Here is a 21,147-nt window from a genome sequence, read left to right on the forward strand (position 1 = left end):
ACGAATTCTATTAGCCTTTTGGCTGTGGGGCGGGGATTCCGGGCTGCTTTTCCATGCACGGAGCCTCAGGTAAACGGAGGTGTCGGCGAGGGAGCGAGCTCTACATTCCCGCGCCGCTCGATCGCTCGCGGTCGGAGGGAGTCTCCTGCTGCCTGGATGCCTTTGTCCCTTCCCGCCAGGAGTTGGTTGGAGGCGGCCGAGCTTTTCGGGAGGGAGAGCATTAAGATCCCCCACCCATTCCCGCATCCTCTGGGGGCAGCTCTCGGTAGCATCCTCCTCCTCCTTTTCCTCCTCCTCCGATCGGCAGCCCTTTCGGCTGGACAGCGCCGAAACGAAGTTTGCGCGCCAGTCCGGAGACGCCAAAGTTGCTGTTCCCGTCGCCGCTGCAGGTAACCCGACAACCCAGCCGGCGGCCGGCGGGGAGAAAGCGTCGTCCTTGCCTTCGGGGCAAGATGAGCTGCGAGGGGGCGACGCGGAGGCCGGGTTAGGGGCTGACCCCTCGCGTCTGTCGCCGCCCTTCCTCTCCCACTCATCCTCCCGCGGGAAGGACGGCTCGAGCGCCCCAGCTCACCCCCCGGGGGTAGATAGACCCCCCCGGGCATGCTGCCTGGAGGATGCTGTGGTTCCCGGTGAAGAAGATCCGGAAGCAATTCAAGTTGCTGCTGCTGCTGGTGCTGCTCACCTTCGCCGTCTGGTTCACCTACCTGCACATCAACCTGGTGCGCCAAGGCAAAGCGCTGCGCTTGCACTTCGCCTACGGCCGGGGTAAGCAAGTGGGCGGTCCCCTTCTCTCCCCCCCACCCCAATTTCGATGCCTTTGCTTTCTTTTCAAGGCTGTCGGGGAACCGGCACCCCACCTTGTTTGTTTGCTTGCTTGCAATTTCTTCCCCAACTCTCCAATCCTCGCGCTCTCTTTTGCTTCCCTTCTCCGCGTCTCTTTTGAATTTAAATATTGAGCCATCTGTAGAAGAGTTGCACAAAATCGTGCTCATCCTGTCTAGAGTGATTAATCTGGAATAACACCAACTCTCATCTAAAAGCAATAGGGCAGGGATATTTGCAAAGCAAGGAGGGGAGTGCTGTCATGTTAGGGTGGCAAATGGATTCAAGGGTAGCAAAGAAGCATTCTGAATTATCAGCCACCTTCTCGAGGTGGCTCATCTTTGTGTTTTGCATATTTTTCTAATCTTCCCTTTTTCCTTTGATCCATCAATAAATTGGTATCTTTAATACCTTAGAAAGGGATATTTAGAGCATCCTAAAAAAGCTTTGCACCTGCTTGTTATCCAGCAATGCTGAGCATCTAATTTCTGAGGCTGCATTATTATTTCTACAGTCTCATTTGCAGGATAAGGCAGTGAATCACCTGTTTAGAATCATCTGGCATATTTGAGAAGACAGTTTGGTGTAATAGTTAAAGGCACTGGATTGAGAGCTGTGAGATTGAATTATTATCCTCTCTGAAGCAATAATACCAGCTGGGTCACTTTGGGCCAGTCATTCTCTCTTAATGCTAGGAAGAAGGTACTAGCAAAACCACTTTTATATGGCCAGGAAAACCACATAGACAACCATGTGGTCCCCCGGGTTGACGTGAGAGACCAAAACTGATAGGTGGGAAACATAATTTGAGAAATGATGAAGTCAGTTGGTTTTGTTGAGGAAGCCTGGGATCTATTAAACCACTAGGTATTTTATTTTTTAATGCTTGCATGATTGTAAGATGCCCTTTTTGAAAAACTTCTGAAGATATGTCTGTATATATGTCAATAAATGGTGGTATTTCATAGCAGTGACCTGCAATTACCTGAATTGATCTCAGTTCAAGGGCATCTATCAGATTTTTATTTCTATCAACCTTGGTCTGCTAAGGGGACATTCTCCCAGTTGTTGGAATCTCTCTTTTTTAATAACAGGAAAACTCTTGCAAACTCTGCAGCCCAACCCTACGCAGGTTATTCTGAATCCTCCAAAGTATTCAAATTGGATTTTCTCCTACACGACTGTAGCTTGGTTTGCAGGTTTCATTTCCCCAACTGAGTTCGGAGGAGCCTACAGAAGAGCTTCTGTGCACTTAACTGGTTCCAGAACTGAGGTCAGGCACTTGGCTACAATTTCCAACAGGCTGTCTAAAATCCTCCAGGTCTTTAGTCTTCGTGGCGAAATGTTTGTAACAGCAGCTCAATATTTCTTTAGAGCTGGACTGAATAATGATTTCTGAATCCAGCACACAGAGCTCTACTGTATATCTTGGGGAGGAAAGGAATTCCTAAGCGCATGGAAAAAAATCTAGCTTTTTCTATTTGAGTCAATTGCTGAACTCACACACGGGGCTGAGAAAAGAGAAGCCATAGCCATAATGTCTTCTTTATGCCATTTGAATTTCAGGGGTAACAAAGGAGGGCTTTGATCTCATACAGATTAAGGAGGTAAAATGGGGGCATGTCCTCCTGGGCTGGTTATTTGCTGAACCATATCATTCCTTAATGGTCAAGGAGAAATTGGAGAAATGTCAAGAGGACAAAAAATAATGAAGTGGGTTAGGGAAAACCCTTCTGATTACTTCACATGTTTAATTTTTAAAAATGTTTCAAAACTTCTGCCTGCTGATTGGCTAGAGGAAGAATAATTATGTGGAATGGCCTTATAATCAATTTAATTTTTAAAATGAAAAGGAAAGTTTGTGAATATCTGTGGAAGATGCCTTAAACTACAATGACTGACTTTGATCATTTGCTAAGCCATAATGTGTGGTTGTCAGATAATGCAATTGCAGCCAATTGTGATTTATTCGGCACATTATGATTAAGCCATGTTTTACTGTGATGTGTGAAATTACTGTATCTGTAATTTACAAGGCTCTGCATTCTCTCTCTTAATCACAGGGCGTTTGATATACCTTAGCTAGAATTTAGTTTGGAGTCCTTTTTGCAACAGAAAAAAAGAACATGTTAGTGGACCTTCTTCTGACATCTAAATCTTAGATGTTACAAAACTGACTGTAATCTGTACTACTATAGAAGATGGTAGAAATAGATTTAAGAAGATTTGGGACTTCAGCATAAGTTCTTGTTCTTCTATTCAGCTGCATTTTTAAAAACAACGAATTGCTTTTTTATTTTAGTTTTGCTTCATCAAATAGAAGTATAGTTTGAAGTAACTTGGTTTACACCACAATGATCCAAAAAACCATATTTAGTTTATTATGGCCACAGACCAGAACAATTTTAAAAAGTAAGATAATTGTAAAGTAGACACATCAAAAAAATAATGCATGATGTGCCTTAAACAGTATACTAAATATTTTAACAGGACTTTAATCAGACTCATCCCACTTTCCATCACAGCCATGTGCTACATCTGCTCTGCTACCTGACATTCTTGCAGCCTGATCCATCCCATAGAAGGTTGAAATGTCATCTTTGGTCCTGCCTAGGTATTGTGTTATACTGTAAATGTGAAAATATACACAGCTCAATTGTCTCTATATAAGAGGCAGTGTAGCAATACATATTGGATGGTTTTATTCTTCCTTTCAGCACATGGGCGGAGAACGTGCTCTTTAGAAGCATTGTAAAATCTGCCCTCCCGAAAAGCAGATAGAAGGGCAATGTAAATGCTCTTGTGGTATTTTGTGGTGCAATCTTAAACAAGTAATGGATAGAATCAACACTTCAAGTATGTCACTGGGATGAAGTAAGATGGAGCTTGACTGCAATAATTTTGCAGGTCAGCATCTCTGGATTATTCCTCAAAGAATGATTTAGCTAGTTCAAAACCCAAAGAGACCACTGCATTAGGAAAGAATTCCTACTACCTTAAGGGGGAACAAAGTGATTTCCACCAAGAAGATTGAAATTTGACTTGCAGGGTCAAACTGATTTGAAAATTAATTTAAGTCAGAGCTAACATGTGCAAGTGCTATGTGTACTCAAGTTTTATTAATGCCAATCCAGTCTTTCCCTAAAGAATTGTACTTGAGATCCATTGTAGCACCTGAAATATGTCCAGTTAAGAAATTTGATTGAATGGCTTCTAATTGGTCTATGTTCTGTAGGCACATAGTTGGAAGCCATAGTATAGCTTTGTTATTTTTGACTTAAACACTTTTAGTCTGCCTGGTGTATAATGTGTCAAATTCTGATACTTCTGTTTTTAAAAAAAATACTTTTGCAGAATCTATGGTTATCATAAAGCTGCTTGGTGATAATAATCAATAATTCAAATACATCTGAAGTTACACATTGGGAACTGAACTTTAATCTCTATCTTCAGATGAACTGATGATACAAGTTTATTTCACAGGAGTGTTTTTCTCTACATTGTAAACAAACCCTGTGTTTTATGGTAAAAGGTTTAAACATCGAGCCTATATTTGATATAAAAATGGGGAGGAAGATTGCTGGAATTTTTAGTAATTTTGTATTGTTTATTGGTCAAACCTTACTGAAGTATATGTGTATTCTGGATTGTTTTTTAAAAAATGATTAACCATTAGGAATTATTTGAAAATCTTAATCATTTACATGCGCATATCAAAAGTCACAATTCTTTTCTTCAATTTAATCATGTCTGATTCTCAGAGATTGCCTGGACAAGTCCCTGCTTCCCTTTTCTTACCAAGATTTTTCAGAAGTGGTTTGCCATTGCCTCCTTCCTAGGGCTGAGAGGAAGTGATTGACCAAAGGTCACTCTACTGACTTTCTGCCTAAGGTGGGACTAGAACTCCTATCTGCTGGTTTCTAGCTTACTACCTTAACTAACATACCTCTCAAACCGAGTCTCAATTTTAGTGCACAAAGAACTACTTCAGTACATCCAGGAAATAAGAGGACAAATGTATATGACTCTGGAGTTCACCAGTATTAATACTATTATAATTGCTTGATTTATGCAATTTTCTTAATGGTACTGTGCCTTGGATAGCTTTGTGGAGGCTTGGATTGCACTTGGACATGGTATGCAAATAGCTTTGCCCAGTCTGGAGAATGACTTTTATTGGAGTGGACACAACCTTTTTGGATGTGTAAAATCAGCATTAGCTTTTGCTCCCAGCTTAGATTTAGAAGGCCCAATAGTTATTGGTTTCAGTCTTTCCTAACTGATCAGTTTAAGAAAGTAATAATGATTGACATTTGTTCTATTCATTCTTCTTTGACTTTTGAGGTCTGCTTGGGTCTATCTTATTCCTAGTACTTTTAAAATTAAGGAGTGGGAACCTGTGACCATCTAGACATATTTTTGAACTAGAATTCTGAACCAACTTGACCATTGATGAGGAATGCTGGGAGCTGCATTCTCAATCACAGGCCCACTATTTCTCATTTATATGAAACTTTTGGTCAGCTAAAGAATTGGATTTTGATATTAAGGTGCTGTTGACTCACAGGTATCTGAATTCAGTTCCAGAATGGGAATGAACAGCTGAAGTAAAAATATAGTTTTTGTGAGTTGGGAATGTGGCTGATTTGGATAATATGATACAAGCAGTTCTGGGTGGGATGTTCAGAAGAACCTGGTGCAAAGCTTGTGGTAGACTTCAAACTGCTGGACTGAAATTAGTAAGAATTTAAAGGTTAGCTGAAGGGCTTTCTTCAGATCAATATGCTAGATAACTTTTAAAGAACTAGAACTTCTTAGCAAAGGCTGTAAATCTGTTCCAATCAGCTGATGCTTTAGTTTTGGCATTTAAATGGTACCTGAAGACCTTCTTCTTCAAATCAGTTTTGTATGATGAAATTGTTACTTGGGTCAATAATTTATCAATGTCTTTTCTAGTATGTAAATAATTTGAGAAGGCATTCTTCTAAAACGGAGTGTAAAATGAAAAACCTTAAGCAGCAGTATCATTTCAATGACTTCTGTTGCATCATCAGTATAGTAACTTGAATAAAGTACAACATTCATGCCAATACTATGAAATGTAATATTTGCATTTATAGTCTGTTTCTAAGTAAGCTTGGGCTGCTATAGCCACACAGAAAATTTAGTCATATTATTGCAGACTAAAATGCTTCAGATATATAGGAGTATCTGCCATACAGGCATACAAAAAGGGACATACAAAAAAAAGAAAAATGCCTGTTAAAATGACTTTTGACAAAACTACCATGAATGTAGACTCTTCAATGAAACTTTTATCAAAATCACATAATTTTTAAAACTGTATATTCTGGTAGTATTTATGCTCATGTTCAGAGGTTCAGTAAGATGATGGTTTACAAGCAAGGTAAAATTGGATATTTTATTTTCCTAATACCCAAGGGTTAGAACTATTGATTTAAAAAAAATATTCTGCTTTGATAAACCTGGTAACTGGATATAGCAACATTATGAAACTACTTCTACTGCTCAGTATGTGGAAACAGATAGGAGGGTGTAAGGTGGTTGAGAGTAGAAAATAAAAGAAAGAAAACCTTTTTATAAAACATCAAGGGCACATTTTTCCACTTTGCTGGATGAAGTATCTTCTTACTAGTGGCTTTTGGAACAAGTGTAAATGACTGCTCAGAATAGCATGCAACTTGAGTAAATATATCAGCTTGATCTATTTTGAAGATTTTATTACAGCTTGTTGCCTTATATATCTGTTTTCTTCTCTTAGGACGAGTAATTTAAGAACAGGGTCTAAAGCAGCCTACCCCATTTGGTGCTTTTTCCATTTCCCACAGATATCTGGGAACTCCATGAGTTGTGTGAAAACAGTTGTGTTGAGCTTCAAGATGAAACTGAAAACACAAGGAAGATGTGCACTTAAGATAAACATTGGTTTGGAACAACATAAGATGATATTTTTTTTGTACTGCATCTTCCCATCTTCTCCAAATACTTTTGGGAAATAATTCTTCATATTGTTGCTAGTGCTATTAAAACATCATCCTCACCTAAATGAAGGACCTGCCTGGGCTGTATCACTTTGGCTGCTGGGAGGCTAGTGACTAAAGTTCCTTCATATCCATCCATATTCCCCTTTGAAACATTGCAATTCAGATACTGCTTTTATATCTCCACGCATTGGCTGGGTGTGTACCTCAGACCAAGCCATGATGTGCCTTATACAGTTGTGGTTTAGTATGAGGTTTCTAAACTATGACTTATGACTTAGCACAATGTGAAACCCAGCCATTAACTTTTATTTTAAAATTCCTCAATCACTTTTCATGATTCAGTCACATGAATCATACCTGTGCATTTGGTTGTTGATGAAAGTAGAACTCTGGGTTCACATCTCACTGAGAGACATATGAACCCAGACTTTGACTCACTTTGCACTTACCGTAATGTGCACAAGCAGCCATTGTCATGGCCTAACTAAACTCAAATATTTTATTCAGAAATGTATAGTTAAAACATGGCCCATCAGGAAGTAAAATTTTGATTTTGCCACCTCAAACTTACTTTAAGCTGTGTCAGCTTTTACAAATGAGTAGGTGGAGGAAATACAAATGCATTACAGGAATTTTACAGAACCCTATGCCACAAAAACCACATTTCTATCGGAGGATAAATCAGAATGTTCTCTGAAGGCTTAAGCTATTGAAACCACTACTGTCATTGGTTATTAACTACATAGGCTGATTTTTAAGAAGATGTTGTGGATAATCAAATTCTCCTGGTTGCACATACACCCCATTATATCCTCTTCTTCTGCCTGCAAGTATTCCGAGAAAACCACTGATGGTGTTTTTATAACAGAGTGTTAATAAGTACAGCAACTGTCATCTATTTTTACTCTTGGTGATACCTGCCTCCAAATGACAATGGAAATAATGAATAATGATTTCAGAACTGTACATAGTTGCAATATGATTCTTCCACTTCTGAGGCTTGGTGAGTTAACATCATTGCGATTCAAAGTTAATGTTGGATTGCAGTTTGCAGAAGTTCATCCTTGGAGGTCCGTGTTATATCTCGAGTACTCCCTGATCGAATTTACAAAACACAAGAGAGTATGTAAACATTTTATGAGGGATGGAGAAGCAGTTTAGAGCTGAAACAAAATATTAAAAGACAAATACAGAATGTTACTGAAAGGTAAAAAAAACTCCAATATCTCAACTTAGAAGAACTGAATCACCATAAATGCCACATTTTCTCCAACTGTCTTACACTAAACAGAAATGAGGCTGTAAGTGCTGGGAGTGATTAAACTGTCGGAAGAAAAGACAGGTTAAATGAAGTTTGTTACTTAGAAAAGAACAAAATAGTAATGGGCTGCTGGTTTAAGTAATTACTCTGTACTCTTCAGAACAATTGTCATTCATAGTGTGAAAGCTAAGCTCTTAAGAATTTTAAGATTTTTGGTTGTCAAAGGAAGAAAAAAAATTCTCTAGTAAATTCAACAAGGTAAATTTGTATACAGTGATATAATACTGATAATATTATAGGGCTGAATTCATAACATTATCTAATCAAGAACTGAAGGGGTGGCTGTTAATCTCACCTTTGCCCAATGCCACATTTTTTCCCCAACAGGGAAATCATTAGCTTGATCAGTCTGTTATCTGCTGATTGTCCTTATGTTGAAATATGAGTTACTGCTTTGTTCAAAAATAATCACAGATCCTGGTTAGGAGTTAACAGAAAGCTATAATTAAATGTGGCTTTCTAGCTTGTTTTATCATTTATGTGGAGGGAGAAAGTGCCAGGAAAGGAGTTACTTGTAGGTAAATACAACACAGGTGTGTCCTGATTTATTAGTCCCAGATTTGATCGTCTGAAAGTGTCACATATGCTTACCTGAGCTTGTAAGAAACAGCATTGTGAAGAAAGAGTAATAAAGAAGATATAAAAGGATCTTTGTTTCTTAAAATAAAACTCTTGACTGCAGAATGCTATTTTTGTGTTTGAATATTTGAATTAGGAAATTTATATGGTTTCAGTGGCTAAAAGGAAAATGGGAACATAACTGAGAACAATGTAATGGAAAAGCATGAGTTTCTCCTCAGGTGTCTCAGATCTATAGGAAGGTTAACACAAAGTTGTATGGAAACAGAAGTATGAGACTTAAGGACTTGAAAAAGAAAGAAAGAAAATACATAGAAAAAGCAAAGACAGAACAGCGGAACAAACATTATTTTTTTTAAAAAAAAAAAGTGGCTTCCATGTTGTAGGGCAATAAGTTTTAGAGTCGAAGAAAATTGACGCCTATTGGCAGCATTGTGTAGGACAACTGATAAAAGTGAGGAAATTAAATGGAGTGATATTGAACATTTCCAGATTTGAATAATAGATTTTGCCTGCCATAACTTTTTATTATCTGTTAGGTCCAATAGTTGATTTGTCAGCGGTCATTCTCTATAGCAATTTTCAAAAATCTATCCTCCCTACATTTCGTTTCACTCTTCTAATTCTCCCCCATTTAACTGTGTGTGTGTGTGTGCGCGCGCACGTGTGTGCATGTGCGCAGCATACTTCTTGTATCTGTTGATATGAACTGTATTTGCACAAAACCTTAAACAATATTAACTTTAAAGCATTTAGAATGTTACAATATTCGTGTTTGCTGCAACTTTTACAGAAATGGCTATTCTGGAATTTGTATTTTGAGGCAGTACTGAATTTTTTTGCTCCTATTAATATAAATGTATAACTACCACCTCTAGGCTACAGAAATGCCTACATTGCCCTACAACCATTAAATGGCAGTCAAGGGATAGAGAAGAAACAACTCCTGCATGCCATCTATGTGTTATTTTAATTTTTGCAGATTTGACAGTCCAACTAACCTATGCTAATTATTGCTAACAATAATTAAACAGCACTCTAGAAGCTGGTTTAGAGTCGTTCTTTTTATCATCTGCCTCATTCAGCTTAGGCAAAGCCTGAACTGAAACTGAACTAAACTGAAATATTTCTGCCTGATGTAAGGTGACCAGATTTTCAGATTGGTAAAGAGGGTCACCATTGACCGGGGGCGGGGGGGGGGCTTGATTAAAATTTTTATATTTTGTCAAAAGGTCACACAAGGCGATTTCATGACCCCAGGACACTGAAACCATCATAAATACGAATCTGTTGCCAAACAGAAAATTTTTGATGACGTGACCATGAGGATGCTGCAACGGTCGCTAAGTGTGAAAAATGGTTGCTAACACTGTTCCCTCTAAGGTGCGCGCGTGCGCGGCCGCGCACGTCGCTAGAAACCTCCGCGCAGAGCTTTCTAACTGCCGCGCAGAGCTTTCTACCAAAGCAAACGTGGAGAAGTCCTTTGCAGGCAGCTAGAACTGGCCGCTTGCAAAGGACCTCCCCAGACTTGTTTTGATGAGCCGCCAGTCCTCTTGCTTCTTCTCCTTCACCAGCAAAGCTCCCGCAGTGGTGCCTCTCTCTCCACGCGGAGCACCTGAGCTGGCCCCCGCGTTATCCCTCCCCCTTCCTCCTCTGCCATGCTTTTGAGGCCGCGGGAGCTAGTAGGAAAGCGGCGGAGGTGGAGGCGATGGCAGGGATAACCCAGAGCCCAGCTGAGGTGCTCCGAGCGAAGGGGGAGGCACCACCCGCTGCTTTGCCGGTGAAGGAGAAGGAGCAAGAGGACTGGCAGCTTTGAAATGGTCCCGCCGGCTGCAGATTTGATTCAGCGTAAGCAGGGGCCGAACACATGCTGAGCCGAGTTTGCGCAGTGAGGCGGAGTAATTCAACCCCCCCCAAAGAACACGTCTCTCTCTCTCTCTCTCTCTCTCTCTCTCTCTCTCTCTCTCTCTGTCTGTGTGTGTGTGTGAGAGAGAGAGAGAGAGTGTGTGTGTGTGTGTGAGAGAGAGAGAGAGAGAGAGAGAGTTGGATCAAAATTGGTGGCCAAAGGAGTGGAGGGAAGGAAGGAAGGAAGCCCTGCCCCCTGTGAAAAAAACTGAAGATGGAGCAGTGAATGAATAAACCATAAAAGCAACAAACAGTTAATGCGTAAGTAAGCTGAGGAGGAAGTTCTCAACTAAGGAAGAAATATTAGAAAGAAATATAAAAAGCTCAATATGCCAAAACACTTATTTTAGTCTTCATTTAATTACTTGTATTGTAGTCTGATGTAACATCTTTTTAAAGTTAACGTTAGTTAGAAAAGATAGGGTACAAAACTTAAATAATAATAAAAATTCTACATTCATTTTGAAAAATAAATGCAATACTTGATTAATTTCATATCTTTATTTAAAATAGTTTTGGCATGGCATATCATTTTATTGACTCAGTTGGAAATTATGTGGATGTTGTATCTGATTCTGAGGCATATATATTCTTAAGTAACATAACATATAGCATATTGTCCAAACTTGCTAGACTATTTAATTGATCTTATTACTTTAAAGGGGGAGAGTTTCATGATAAATTATTTTATTACATTTATGTTGTATTTATATATTATATTTATTACATTTATATTCCACATTATATATTTGTATTGTTATTTTAGTGTTTATTGTCAATTTTGATAGATATATTGATATATCAATACTGATTTTAATCATACTAAATAACAATTACTGCTATTATTTATCAGCATTAAATATTTACATTTTTAATATCGAGTTAGTCATATTTTAGAATAATAGGATTATCTTTTAATAGGATAATTGGCAAAATCTAATTCACATGTGATGGGTTGCATTCCAAAGGAATGTGAGAGGACAGGTTGCCTGCAAAATGCCAGGACCCAGGACCTGTTAGTGCCATGTCTCTCTCTAGCCAGTCTAATGATCTAAAAGCTGAGCAGAAGTCTTTTTTTTTTCAGGGTGAGCGGAAAAGTATAGTGTTTGAGTAGCACATTTTCATGCCTGGCATTCATCAGGCTGAAACCTCGCTCACAATTGGTGCTTGGCGCTTGGAATGTTGCGCAAATGTCCAGCAGACGAGACAGAAGTTCAAACTGTTGCTCTCTTAGGTGCTCAGGCATGAAACTGTGCCGCTCAAACACTATACTTTTCCGCTCACCCTGAAAAAAAATTAGAGGGAACATTGGTTGCTAAGTGTGAAAATGGTCACTTTTTTCAATGCCATTGTAACTTTGGTCACTAAATGAACTGTTTGAAAGCTAAAGCTAGCTTGCATTATAATGTCTTATGCTAGCTTACATTTTCAAGAGAGACAAGCTAAATTCCTTATTAGAATTGAAATAGAAATGAATATAGTAGAATAGAGTAGAGTAGAATAGAATAAATAGAAAAAATAAAATAGAATACATTCATCAAGAATCATAAGCTACAACACTTAGTGATAGTCTCTCTCTCTCTCTCTCTCTCACACACACACACACTCACACACACACACTCACACACACACAAGCACACACTACTCCTGGATTCACTGGGACGTTTATAAAATTCCCCTCCTGTGCACACACTCCTTCAGTCTCTTTCCTTCTCTCTCTCTCTCTCTCTCTCTCTCTCTCTCTCTCTCTCTCTCTCTCTCTCTCTCTCTCTCTCTCTCTCTCTCTTTCTCCTCTCCTCTCCTCTCCTCTCCTCTGGATTCACTGGGAGGTTTAGAAAATTCCCCCTCCTGTGCACACACTCCTTCAGCATCTTTCTCTCTCTCCCCTCCTCTGGATTCACTGGGATGTTTAGAAAATCCCCCCTCCTGTGCACACACTCCTTCAGCCTCCCTCCCTCGCTCCCTCTCTCTCTCTCTCCCCTCTCCTCTGGATTCACTGGGACGTGTATTAAATATTTCAGTTTAGTTCAGTTTCAGTTCAGACTTTGCCTAAGCTGAATGAGGCAGATGATAAAAAGAATGACTCTAAACCAGCTTCTAGAATGCTGTTTAATTATTGTTAGCAATAATTAGCATAGGTTAGTTGGACTGTCAAATCTGCAAAAATTCAAATAAAACATAGATGGCATGCAGGAGTTATTTTGTCTCTATCCCTTGACTGCCATCTAATGGCTGTACGGCAATGTAGGCATTTCTGTAGCCTAGAGGTGGTAGTTATACATTTATATTAATAGGAGCAAAAAAAGTAGAATAGAGTAGAGTAGAGTAGAATATAATAGTTTATTAGCCAAGTGTGATTGGACACACAAGGAATTTGTCTTTGGTGAATATGCTCTCAATGTACATAAAGAAAAATAAAATAGAATACATTCATCAAGAATCATAAGCTACAACACTTAGTGATAGTCTCTCTCTCTCTCTCTCTCACACACACACACATACACACAAACATACACACACACACACACTCCTCCCCTGGATTCACTGGGACGTTTATGAAATTCCCCTCCTGTGCACACACTCCTTCAGCCTCTTTCCCACCCACCCCTCTCCTCTCCCCTTCTCTGGATTCACTGGGACATGTATAAAATTCCCCCTCCTGTGCACACACTCCTTCAGCCTCTCTCTCTCTCTCTCTCTCTCTCTCTCTCTCTCTCTCTCTCTCTCTCTCTCTCTCTCTCTCTCTCTCTCTCTCTCTCTCTCTCTCTCTCTCTCTCTCTCTCTCTCTCTCCTCCTCTGGATTCACTGGGACATTTAGAAAATCCCCCCTCCTGTGCACACACTCCTTCAGCCTCTCTCTCTCTCTCCCTCCCTCTCTCTCTCTCTCTCTCCCCTCCTCTGGATTCACTGGGATGTATATAATATCCCCCCTCCTGTGCACACACTCCATCAGCCTCTTTCTCCCCTCTTTCTGGATTCGCTCCAAAGTTTTTAAAATAACCTCTTCTGTTTAGAGACCAGGTTATCAGCCACGTGAACATACTCTGTGTTTCTATGGCACAGTAATCTCCTCCCCAAACAACAAGCAATGTCAATTTAGAAGCCCCGAGCAGCCGAGGCGAAGTAACAGTCCGGGGGGGAGGGGGAGGGGCTGAGCTTGGACAGCCTTGGAGGCAGCCCGCCAGCTCCAAGTGAGAAAGAGAGAGGGGGGAGGGAGGGGCTGCTCAAAGCAAGAGAAGAAGAAAAAATCCATGAGGGAAGCCCGCGGTCTCCACATGGAGTAAAGTCTTCTCCTCCCTCAGCCATTGGCAACAGCTCTCAAGGACGCGCGGGCGGGAATGCGCTCGGCTCTAAGAAGAATATACGCTCCCAGTTGCTAGGAGAGCCTCAAGGCGGCTGGTGGCTTTTTCGTAACTTAAAAAAAATCGGAACTTTTTAAAAAAAAACCGGGACGGGGAACAAATTGTTCAAAAGAGGGACTGTCCCGCTGAAAGCAGGACGTCTGGTCACCTTAGTCTGATGGGAAAAGAAAGACAAAGTTTCTTTCTCTCGATAACACTGCAGTATCTCTGAAAACATTCAGACCTAGCAGAGGTCTACTTGTCCATAAGCCACATGTTTACTACTGTCACTATAGAGATATCAATCTGTGCTTTTTATTCAGTGTAAGTTTTGATTTCAATAGAAAGCACGCTTTTGTATGCTACCTATAAGTATGCAAAGAAGAAACCAATTTGTTTCCTCTTGTTAAATTGATGGAGCAGATCTGAAAGTAAGAAAATGAGTTCTGTTGAAATGGGCAATGATATTTGGAGATATTTTACTTCCTTCCATTTTTCAGTTTGTGTCTTACAGAAATAATTACCGCATCTTCAATAAAAAATATGGACACTTCAAGATTTGAAATTCAAATTGCAGAAGAATTCTGTTTTTCCCTAAGATCAGAGTTTTTAAAAAAAAGAAGAGTGCAGGTAGAATTAGGATTATGCCTGTATAAGATTCTTTTCAAGTGAAATTGTTTCATCTGTGTTGCAATGAAACCAAGCATTCATAGACAGAAGGAAAGATGAGGCTGAAAACAAAATGTATATAAATGGGTTAAAATAAAGAAAAAAGATAAGGAGAAAATCAATAACAAAGTCAGAGATGTAAATGAAAGGACCCTCTTCAAATTGTGATTTATAGAAATAAAAATACCTGATGATTGTCAAATTATTCTGTAGGCAGAGCCAGCACAGCATCTGTTATAGCTCGCTTGGATGGAGAGGCATTGTCACTCAAAGAGCTTAAGCTCTTCTTCTATCTAAACAATTGTTCTGTACAAGATGAAGATTAAATTAATGAAAGGAGGAGAATAACATTTAAAAATGTTTGCATCCTGAAGCTTGTTCCTTAACAGATTGAATTTTATGATTGAGTCAGGTTTGAAATCTGCTCCCAAAATTGACACAATTACAGTTTGAAGAGGGCAATCTGAGGATCTCACAAAGTTCCATTGTTGTCTGTGGTTAAGGCACCAGGGAAGAAACAAGGAGTGGTGAGTTCTAGTTCCACCTTAGACACGAAAGCCGAGGTGGGTGACCTTGGACCAGCTACTCTTTCAATCCAACCCACCTTGCAGGGTTGTTGTAGGAATAATAGTAAGCAGATAATAGGCAGGAGCCGAGGTGGCGCAGTGGTTAGAGTGCAGTACTGCAGGCCACTTCAGCTGACTGCTATCTGAAGTTCAGCGGTTCAAATCTCACCGGCTCAAGGTTGACTCAGCCTTCCATCTTTCCGAGGTGGGTGAAATGAGGACCCAGACTGTGGGGGCAATATGCTGACTCTGTAAACCGCTTAGAGAGGGCTGAAAGCCCTATAAAGCGGTATATAAGTCTAACTGCTATTGCTATTGCTAAGCGGATGGAGTATTAGATAATTTTGCCTCCTTGAGTTATTTATAAAAATAACAAAGGTGGCATATAAATAAAGGGATAGGTTTTTTTGTTGATTAACTGTGATTTGTTGAACAAGCCACAATGATCTAGGTTTACATGTCATAGCAAGTCAAAAACCATGGTTAGCAAACCACAGAAGCTGGATTTGATTGTAGAACAAGATCAAAAAACACTGCTGTACAGTTATATATTTCTGCCTGGTCGGAAGAGAAAGAGAGAGGTTAAGAGCCAAGGTGGTGCAGTGGTTAAATGCAGCACTACAGGCTACTGCTAGATCAGCAGGTCAGCGGTTCAAATCTCACCGGCTCAGGGTTGACTCAGCCTTCCATCCTTCCGAGGTGGGTAAAATGAGGACCCAGATTGTTGGGGGCAATATGCTGACTCTCTGTAAACCGCTTAGAGAGGCCTGAAAGGCCTATGAAGCGGTATATAAGTCTACTGCTATTGCTATTGCTATAAGTCATTGCTTTTTCTTTTGATAACAGTCATGCTGTTGTCATGCTAAGATAAAATTAAACTAAAATAATTAATTATGGATTATATTTCAATTGCCTGGGTTAAGTAATAGGTAGTGAAGAGTGGGTTATGAAGACATAAAGATATAGTGGGCAACTATGACCCCTTTACAACCTGTGGACTTCGATTCCTAGATTCCTGAACCAAACAGAATTCTGGGAGTTGAAGTCCACAGGTCATAAAGAGGCCACAATTGTCCACTCCTGATGTATCCTTTCTTTCGCTGGCTGGGGAATTCTGGGACTTGAAGTCCAGACATCTTCAAGTTGCCAAGGTTGAGAAACACTGCTCTAGTGGGCAGTATAGTCTGAGCCCATCAAGTATATTAAAGTCAGATCCATCTCCTGTTGCACAAAATGTGCTTATTTCTTGTTCATTAGATTTATCTTTTTTTTTCTGACTGAAAAATGTCATTGAGGTTTGCAGGCACTCTAGTCCTACCTGGCAGGAGTACTGCAATGCAGCATTTGGACATTGTTTATATAGATAGTTTGTTTCATGGCAAAAAAATGAGACGTAAACTTAAACAGTAGTTAGCACAGCGCTGTGTTGCCTTGCCTGCTAGAGGAGGTGCAGTATTACATTCCAGTCACCAGATGGAGAGATTAAGGTGCAACATTATGATTCTGTCCCCCCAAGGAGTGGTGCTGAACAAGAGCTGCTATTGCCAGGTAATGCCAGATGGTATGGGAGGAGGGGTGCAGGATGAGATAAATGAACTGAGAGAGAACAACTTCTCCTGAGTCATTGCTAGACAATATGATGCCTCCCAGATGTTTTGGGTTCCATTTTTTTGCTACTAGAGTTCTCCTTGGGGTGGATGCAAGATTATTTATTTGATTTCTATAGCCACCCATCTCAACAAGTTTGGAGTTGATGTCCAAAGCATCTGAACTATGCTAGATTATCTAAATCTACTTTTGGTGTGAGTGAAGCAGTTTTGGAAGATTGATTGATTGATTGATTGATTGTGTGTCATCAAGTCAGTATCAATTCTTACCGACCCCACATATCTTTTCCAGGACAATCTGTCCTCAGCCTGGAGTCCCAGTAGTGCACCCATTGCTGTTGTAATTCAGTCCATTTACTATGCTACTCATCCTCTTCTTTACTTTTCTTCCACCTTTCTCAGCATGAGAGCCTTCCCCAGAGAGTTAACTCCTAATGCTGAAGTCTTTCAAATGCTAAGAAATCATAAGCATACCCCTGAATTGTTGTTCCTGTTTGTTTCAAGCTGTCCTTGTGCTGATGCCAAATGATGGAAGGCTAACCTTCCTCTGACCTCCAGTTGTGGAAGAAGATGCTGATGACATCTGCTGCAGCAACTGGGTAGCTTAGTTGCACAGTTGTGGTTGGAAGGGAAATCAGTTATCAGATAACTGGAGTAACAGGGGAGGGGGATATTTAAATCCGACATCTGTTTAATTGACTGGAAGGAGGTGATGAAGAACAGAGAAAAAAAATATGAAGATAGTATGTTAAAACCTTTCTTGCTTTTCCAGGCTACAGAATAACTACTCTGACTGATAAACTGTTATATTCAGTTTTTTTCTAAATATCCCCTCTCCATCCATTATGCATACTTGTGTCACTACTGAATCATATTTCTGTTTTTGAAAATTAGTATACAGTGCTCCCAAAAGTCTGGGTCCTAAAAAGCTTACTTTGTAAACCATTTTCCCAGAAAAATATCTGCATGGCAATACAAATCTAATCTTCCATATCGCTCATTGAAAAAGACATGAGCACAGATGTTGGGACATTTTCTTCTTCTTTGGGGAGTTGAGAAATGATGAAATGGGGGATATTTGATGGTTGGGTAGAATGCGGCAGGAGGGAAAATGAGAGATAAATTGGAAGTGCTAACTCTGAAGAGTAGAAGGTAAAGCTTCAGAAGAGAAATATATTGTGTGTCTGGTGTGATTTAAAAATATTGAAATTATCCTTGTGAAAACATGTACAGGTTACAGGGTAAACTTTTTTTGTTCATTGAACATCCTGGAGAAAATTCATGACAAACCCCTTCCCTGGTTGAGTTGTGAGCCACCCTGAGTCCCCTTCGGGGGGAAAAGAGCAGCATATAAATAAAATCAACATTCAACATTCAACAAACCATTTTTGTACTGCTGCCAATAGAATTACATGAAGTATCCACAAAATCACCCTTAGACAGTGGTTCACCTGTATTCTTCCTTTTTATACATCAGCCATTTGTGGACTATGCCTACAAAAAGAACATTATTAATTAGGCTATATTATTTGAAGATATTTCTTAAATAAAGGGTGCTTCCAAGTCACTGTTTTGATTTGGGTACTCTATACAAGTAGTATAATCAACCAGACAAGAGTTTTACCATATTCATAAGGTCCAGAAACATATTGATCCTGATTAGTTCATGGTTTTCTGATTTTTCTAACTATAGCATTAAAGCTGGATAATATACCATCTAAAAGTTATTTCTCTGAGATAAAAATTTTTTTTTTTGATATTATGAACTCATATTGAAAAATCCTCATGAAACAGGAGAAACGGAAGTTACTTTGGCCTGACAATTACCATTTCAAATGACAATTCTTTGCCTGTCCAGTATAAGTCCTTGAGTCTTGAAAAGAGTCTAGGAAAGATCTCTTGCCTTCAAGTCATGTCTTTGAGTCCTTCCACATCATCCCACCCACTCCCATCTCCTCCTCACCAAACCCATCTCTAGCCAGGCAGAATTTCTTCTATCTGGCCAATCGGGTTGGCCTTAGTGCCTTACCACCTTCCTTGTTTCCCCCATGCCATTGTTTCTTTTTTAGTGAGAGAAGACTCGCTTAAAAACTCTGGCTGGCCGCTATCTGGGAAACAGTAAAACTTCTGGATGATGTGATTGTGGAGTAGTGTTTTTCAGCCTTGATAGATTTAAGATGTATAGTCTCCAACTCCCAGAGTTCCCATGCCAGTCTAGCAGTTGAAGTGCACACATCTTAAAGTTATCAAGGTTGAAAAACACTGCTGTGGTGGATAAGGGATGGTGGCAAAGGGCAATGACACTTCCCAACTGGCAGAAGGAAGGAAGCCTCAGGAGGTGAAGCACAAATTCTAGTTAAATCAGAGTTGTTAAAGCACAAATTCAACCTGTGGAAAATTACATGCCCACTACTGGCCCAATAATGCTAGCGCATTCCTAGAAGCCTGGCACTCAGACAAATCAACCATCAACAGGCACATAGAGATGAATAACGTTTAAACACCATTCAAAAGTAAAATAGCTAAAATGCTAAGAAGGGAATAAAACGTCCAGAACACCACCTCGTCAGCAATCAGCATTTAGATAAACAGGGATTAACACCAGGATTAATACCAACCAGCCAAACAGTAAACAATGCCCTAATCAAGGAAATAGCAACTCAAACAAAAATCAAACAGTAAACAACAACCTAATAAAGGAACTATCAAGGAGAAAACAACACCCCCACCAATACTGACTGGGCCAGTTATTGTATATAAATAGAGAACAAGTCCCACTCCCTTCTAGCACTGAAGATGTTACCTAATCTGCCAACAAAATGTTTGTGTACCAAGGACTCCACAGTGTGGGATGCATATTCTCACATTCCTTTTATGACTGATGAGCTTCTGTTGCAAAAGAAGCACAGACCAATTTCTTCCCTGGTACAGTAATGGCTCACTTTGCTGATCTCAAATCAACCAAGTGGAGAATGTACAGAAAGGTTAATTACTTGTTAAATTGGCCAATTCTAAGCAGATGCACTTTATATGTGCAGAGTGTTTGGCACATGTTGTTTTTCCTGTTGTCAATAGAATTATTTTGGAAATTCTGACATATGAAATGATTGTGATAGCTGGTAAATAAGATCCTGCCTGAAAAGCTAGACTGGGAGATTTAATAGAGTTCTAGCACTTTTTAATTTTAAAGTCACCAGATTAAGCTTTTGGCAGGCTGGTTGTGCATCAAGATGACTAGATGTGCACATTTCCACTATACAATGCATAAAGAGGATATGCCAGGCTCTTGAATTGTAACATGTATAAATCTGAATCCTGACCACAAGGGGATTATGTTTCTGATAAAATAAACCTTTTTCTTATCTCTTACAAGTAGATAATTACTTTTCTCTGCCTAATTTAACACAGAGATTCCTCAGCTGAAATAATGAGACTGTTACCATACTCTCTAGGTTGCAAACCATATCGGGGACTCTAGTAAGGGTCGGGTAAAAAAATTCCCCCACCCATGAAATGATCCTTAATGGAGGTTACCAATACTTCACTGGCTGGAGATTTCCCTGGCATGTGCCTCACTGAAGGGAATGATTTAACACTTTAGGTCATTGGAGGAGTCAAACAGAAGATAGGGTTTATTTGCACTGAGCTGTAAACAGCAGCTTTAACAGATTCACTTGCAGAATATTAATGGCCTGACAATCAACAGTGGGAAAAAGGAATATGGATTTAGGAGGAGAGATCTGACTGTACAAGGAAAGGTGTTTTGAGAAGCATTTATTGGAAAGCAGGTAAATAGAGTGAGGTTAGGTCTGCAAGTTATAAATGACATAATATGCTGTAAGATTGATTCAGAGTAGGAAACAGGCTGAGGTCTTGCATTCCTTCCTATAGTTTCTTTTATCCTACATTATTATTTTATTTATTTATTCAATTTCTATAGCTGCTCATCCTAGACAAGTGCTCTGGGTGGTGTTATGAAGGTAAGAATACCCCACAAGCAATCATTGTGTACCACTTGGGTGGGATTTTTATTGGCTATAATCGAATAACAATTATTATTATATGCAATCATCTTGACACTTAGCATGAACATTGAGAGATTTCCCCCACTTAGTTCTTCTGGTCTTCCAATGGTTCACTTCCAATGATGTGCTGTAATTGAGTCCATTCATCTTGTTGCTGGTAGTCGTCGTCTTCTTCTCTTTCCTTCCATCTTCCCCCTATAGACCTCTCCAGAAGCTAGGTCTTTGCATAATATTTCCAAAATGTATGATAGTTTGAAACTGGTCATCTGTACCTCAAGTGAGGATAGCTCAAATAACAATACAAAAG

The 21,147-nt window shown here is 39.7% G+C and overlaps 1 protein-coding gene across 2 annotated transcripts in view; it reads left to right on the forward strand.

Moving 5' to 3' along the window:
- The first annotated feature begins 283 nt into the window (after positions 1-283).
- Positions 284-21,147, forward strand: part of B4GALNT4 (beta-1,4-N-acetyl-galactosaminyltransferase 4) — a 205,104-nt gene continuing 184,240 nt past the window's right edge. Inside the window, exon 1 of one of the 2 annotated variants that reach the window (XM_014070640.2) lies at positions 284-765. In XM_014070640.2, coding sequence (XP_013926115.2) covers positions 615-765 — 151 coding nt within the window. In that variant the 5' untranslated portion in view covers positions 284-614. The remainder of the gene's footprint in view (positions 766-21,147) is intronic. The other variant, XM_014070639.2, reaches the window with a different exon arrangement.

The sequence above is a fragment of the Thamnophis sirtalis genome, unplaced genomic scaffold (genome assembly GCF_051295495.1).
Source record: "Thamnophis sirtalis isolate CommonGarterSnake01/CBP01778 unplaced genomic scaffold, rThaSir2_p1.2 scaffold_1, whole genome shotgun sequence".
NCBI lineage: Eukaryota > Metazoa > Chordata > Lepidosauria > Squamata > Natricidae > Thamnophis > Thamnophis sirtalis.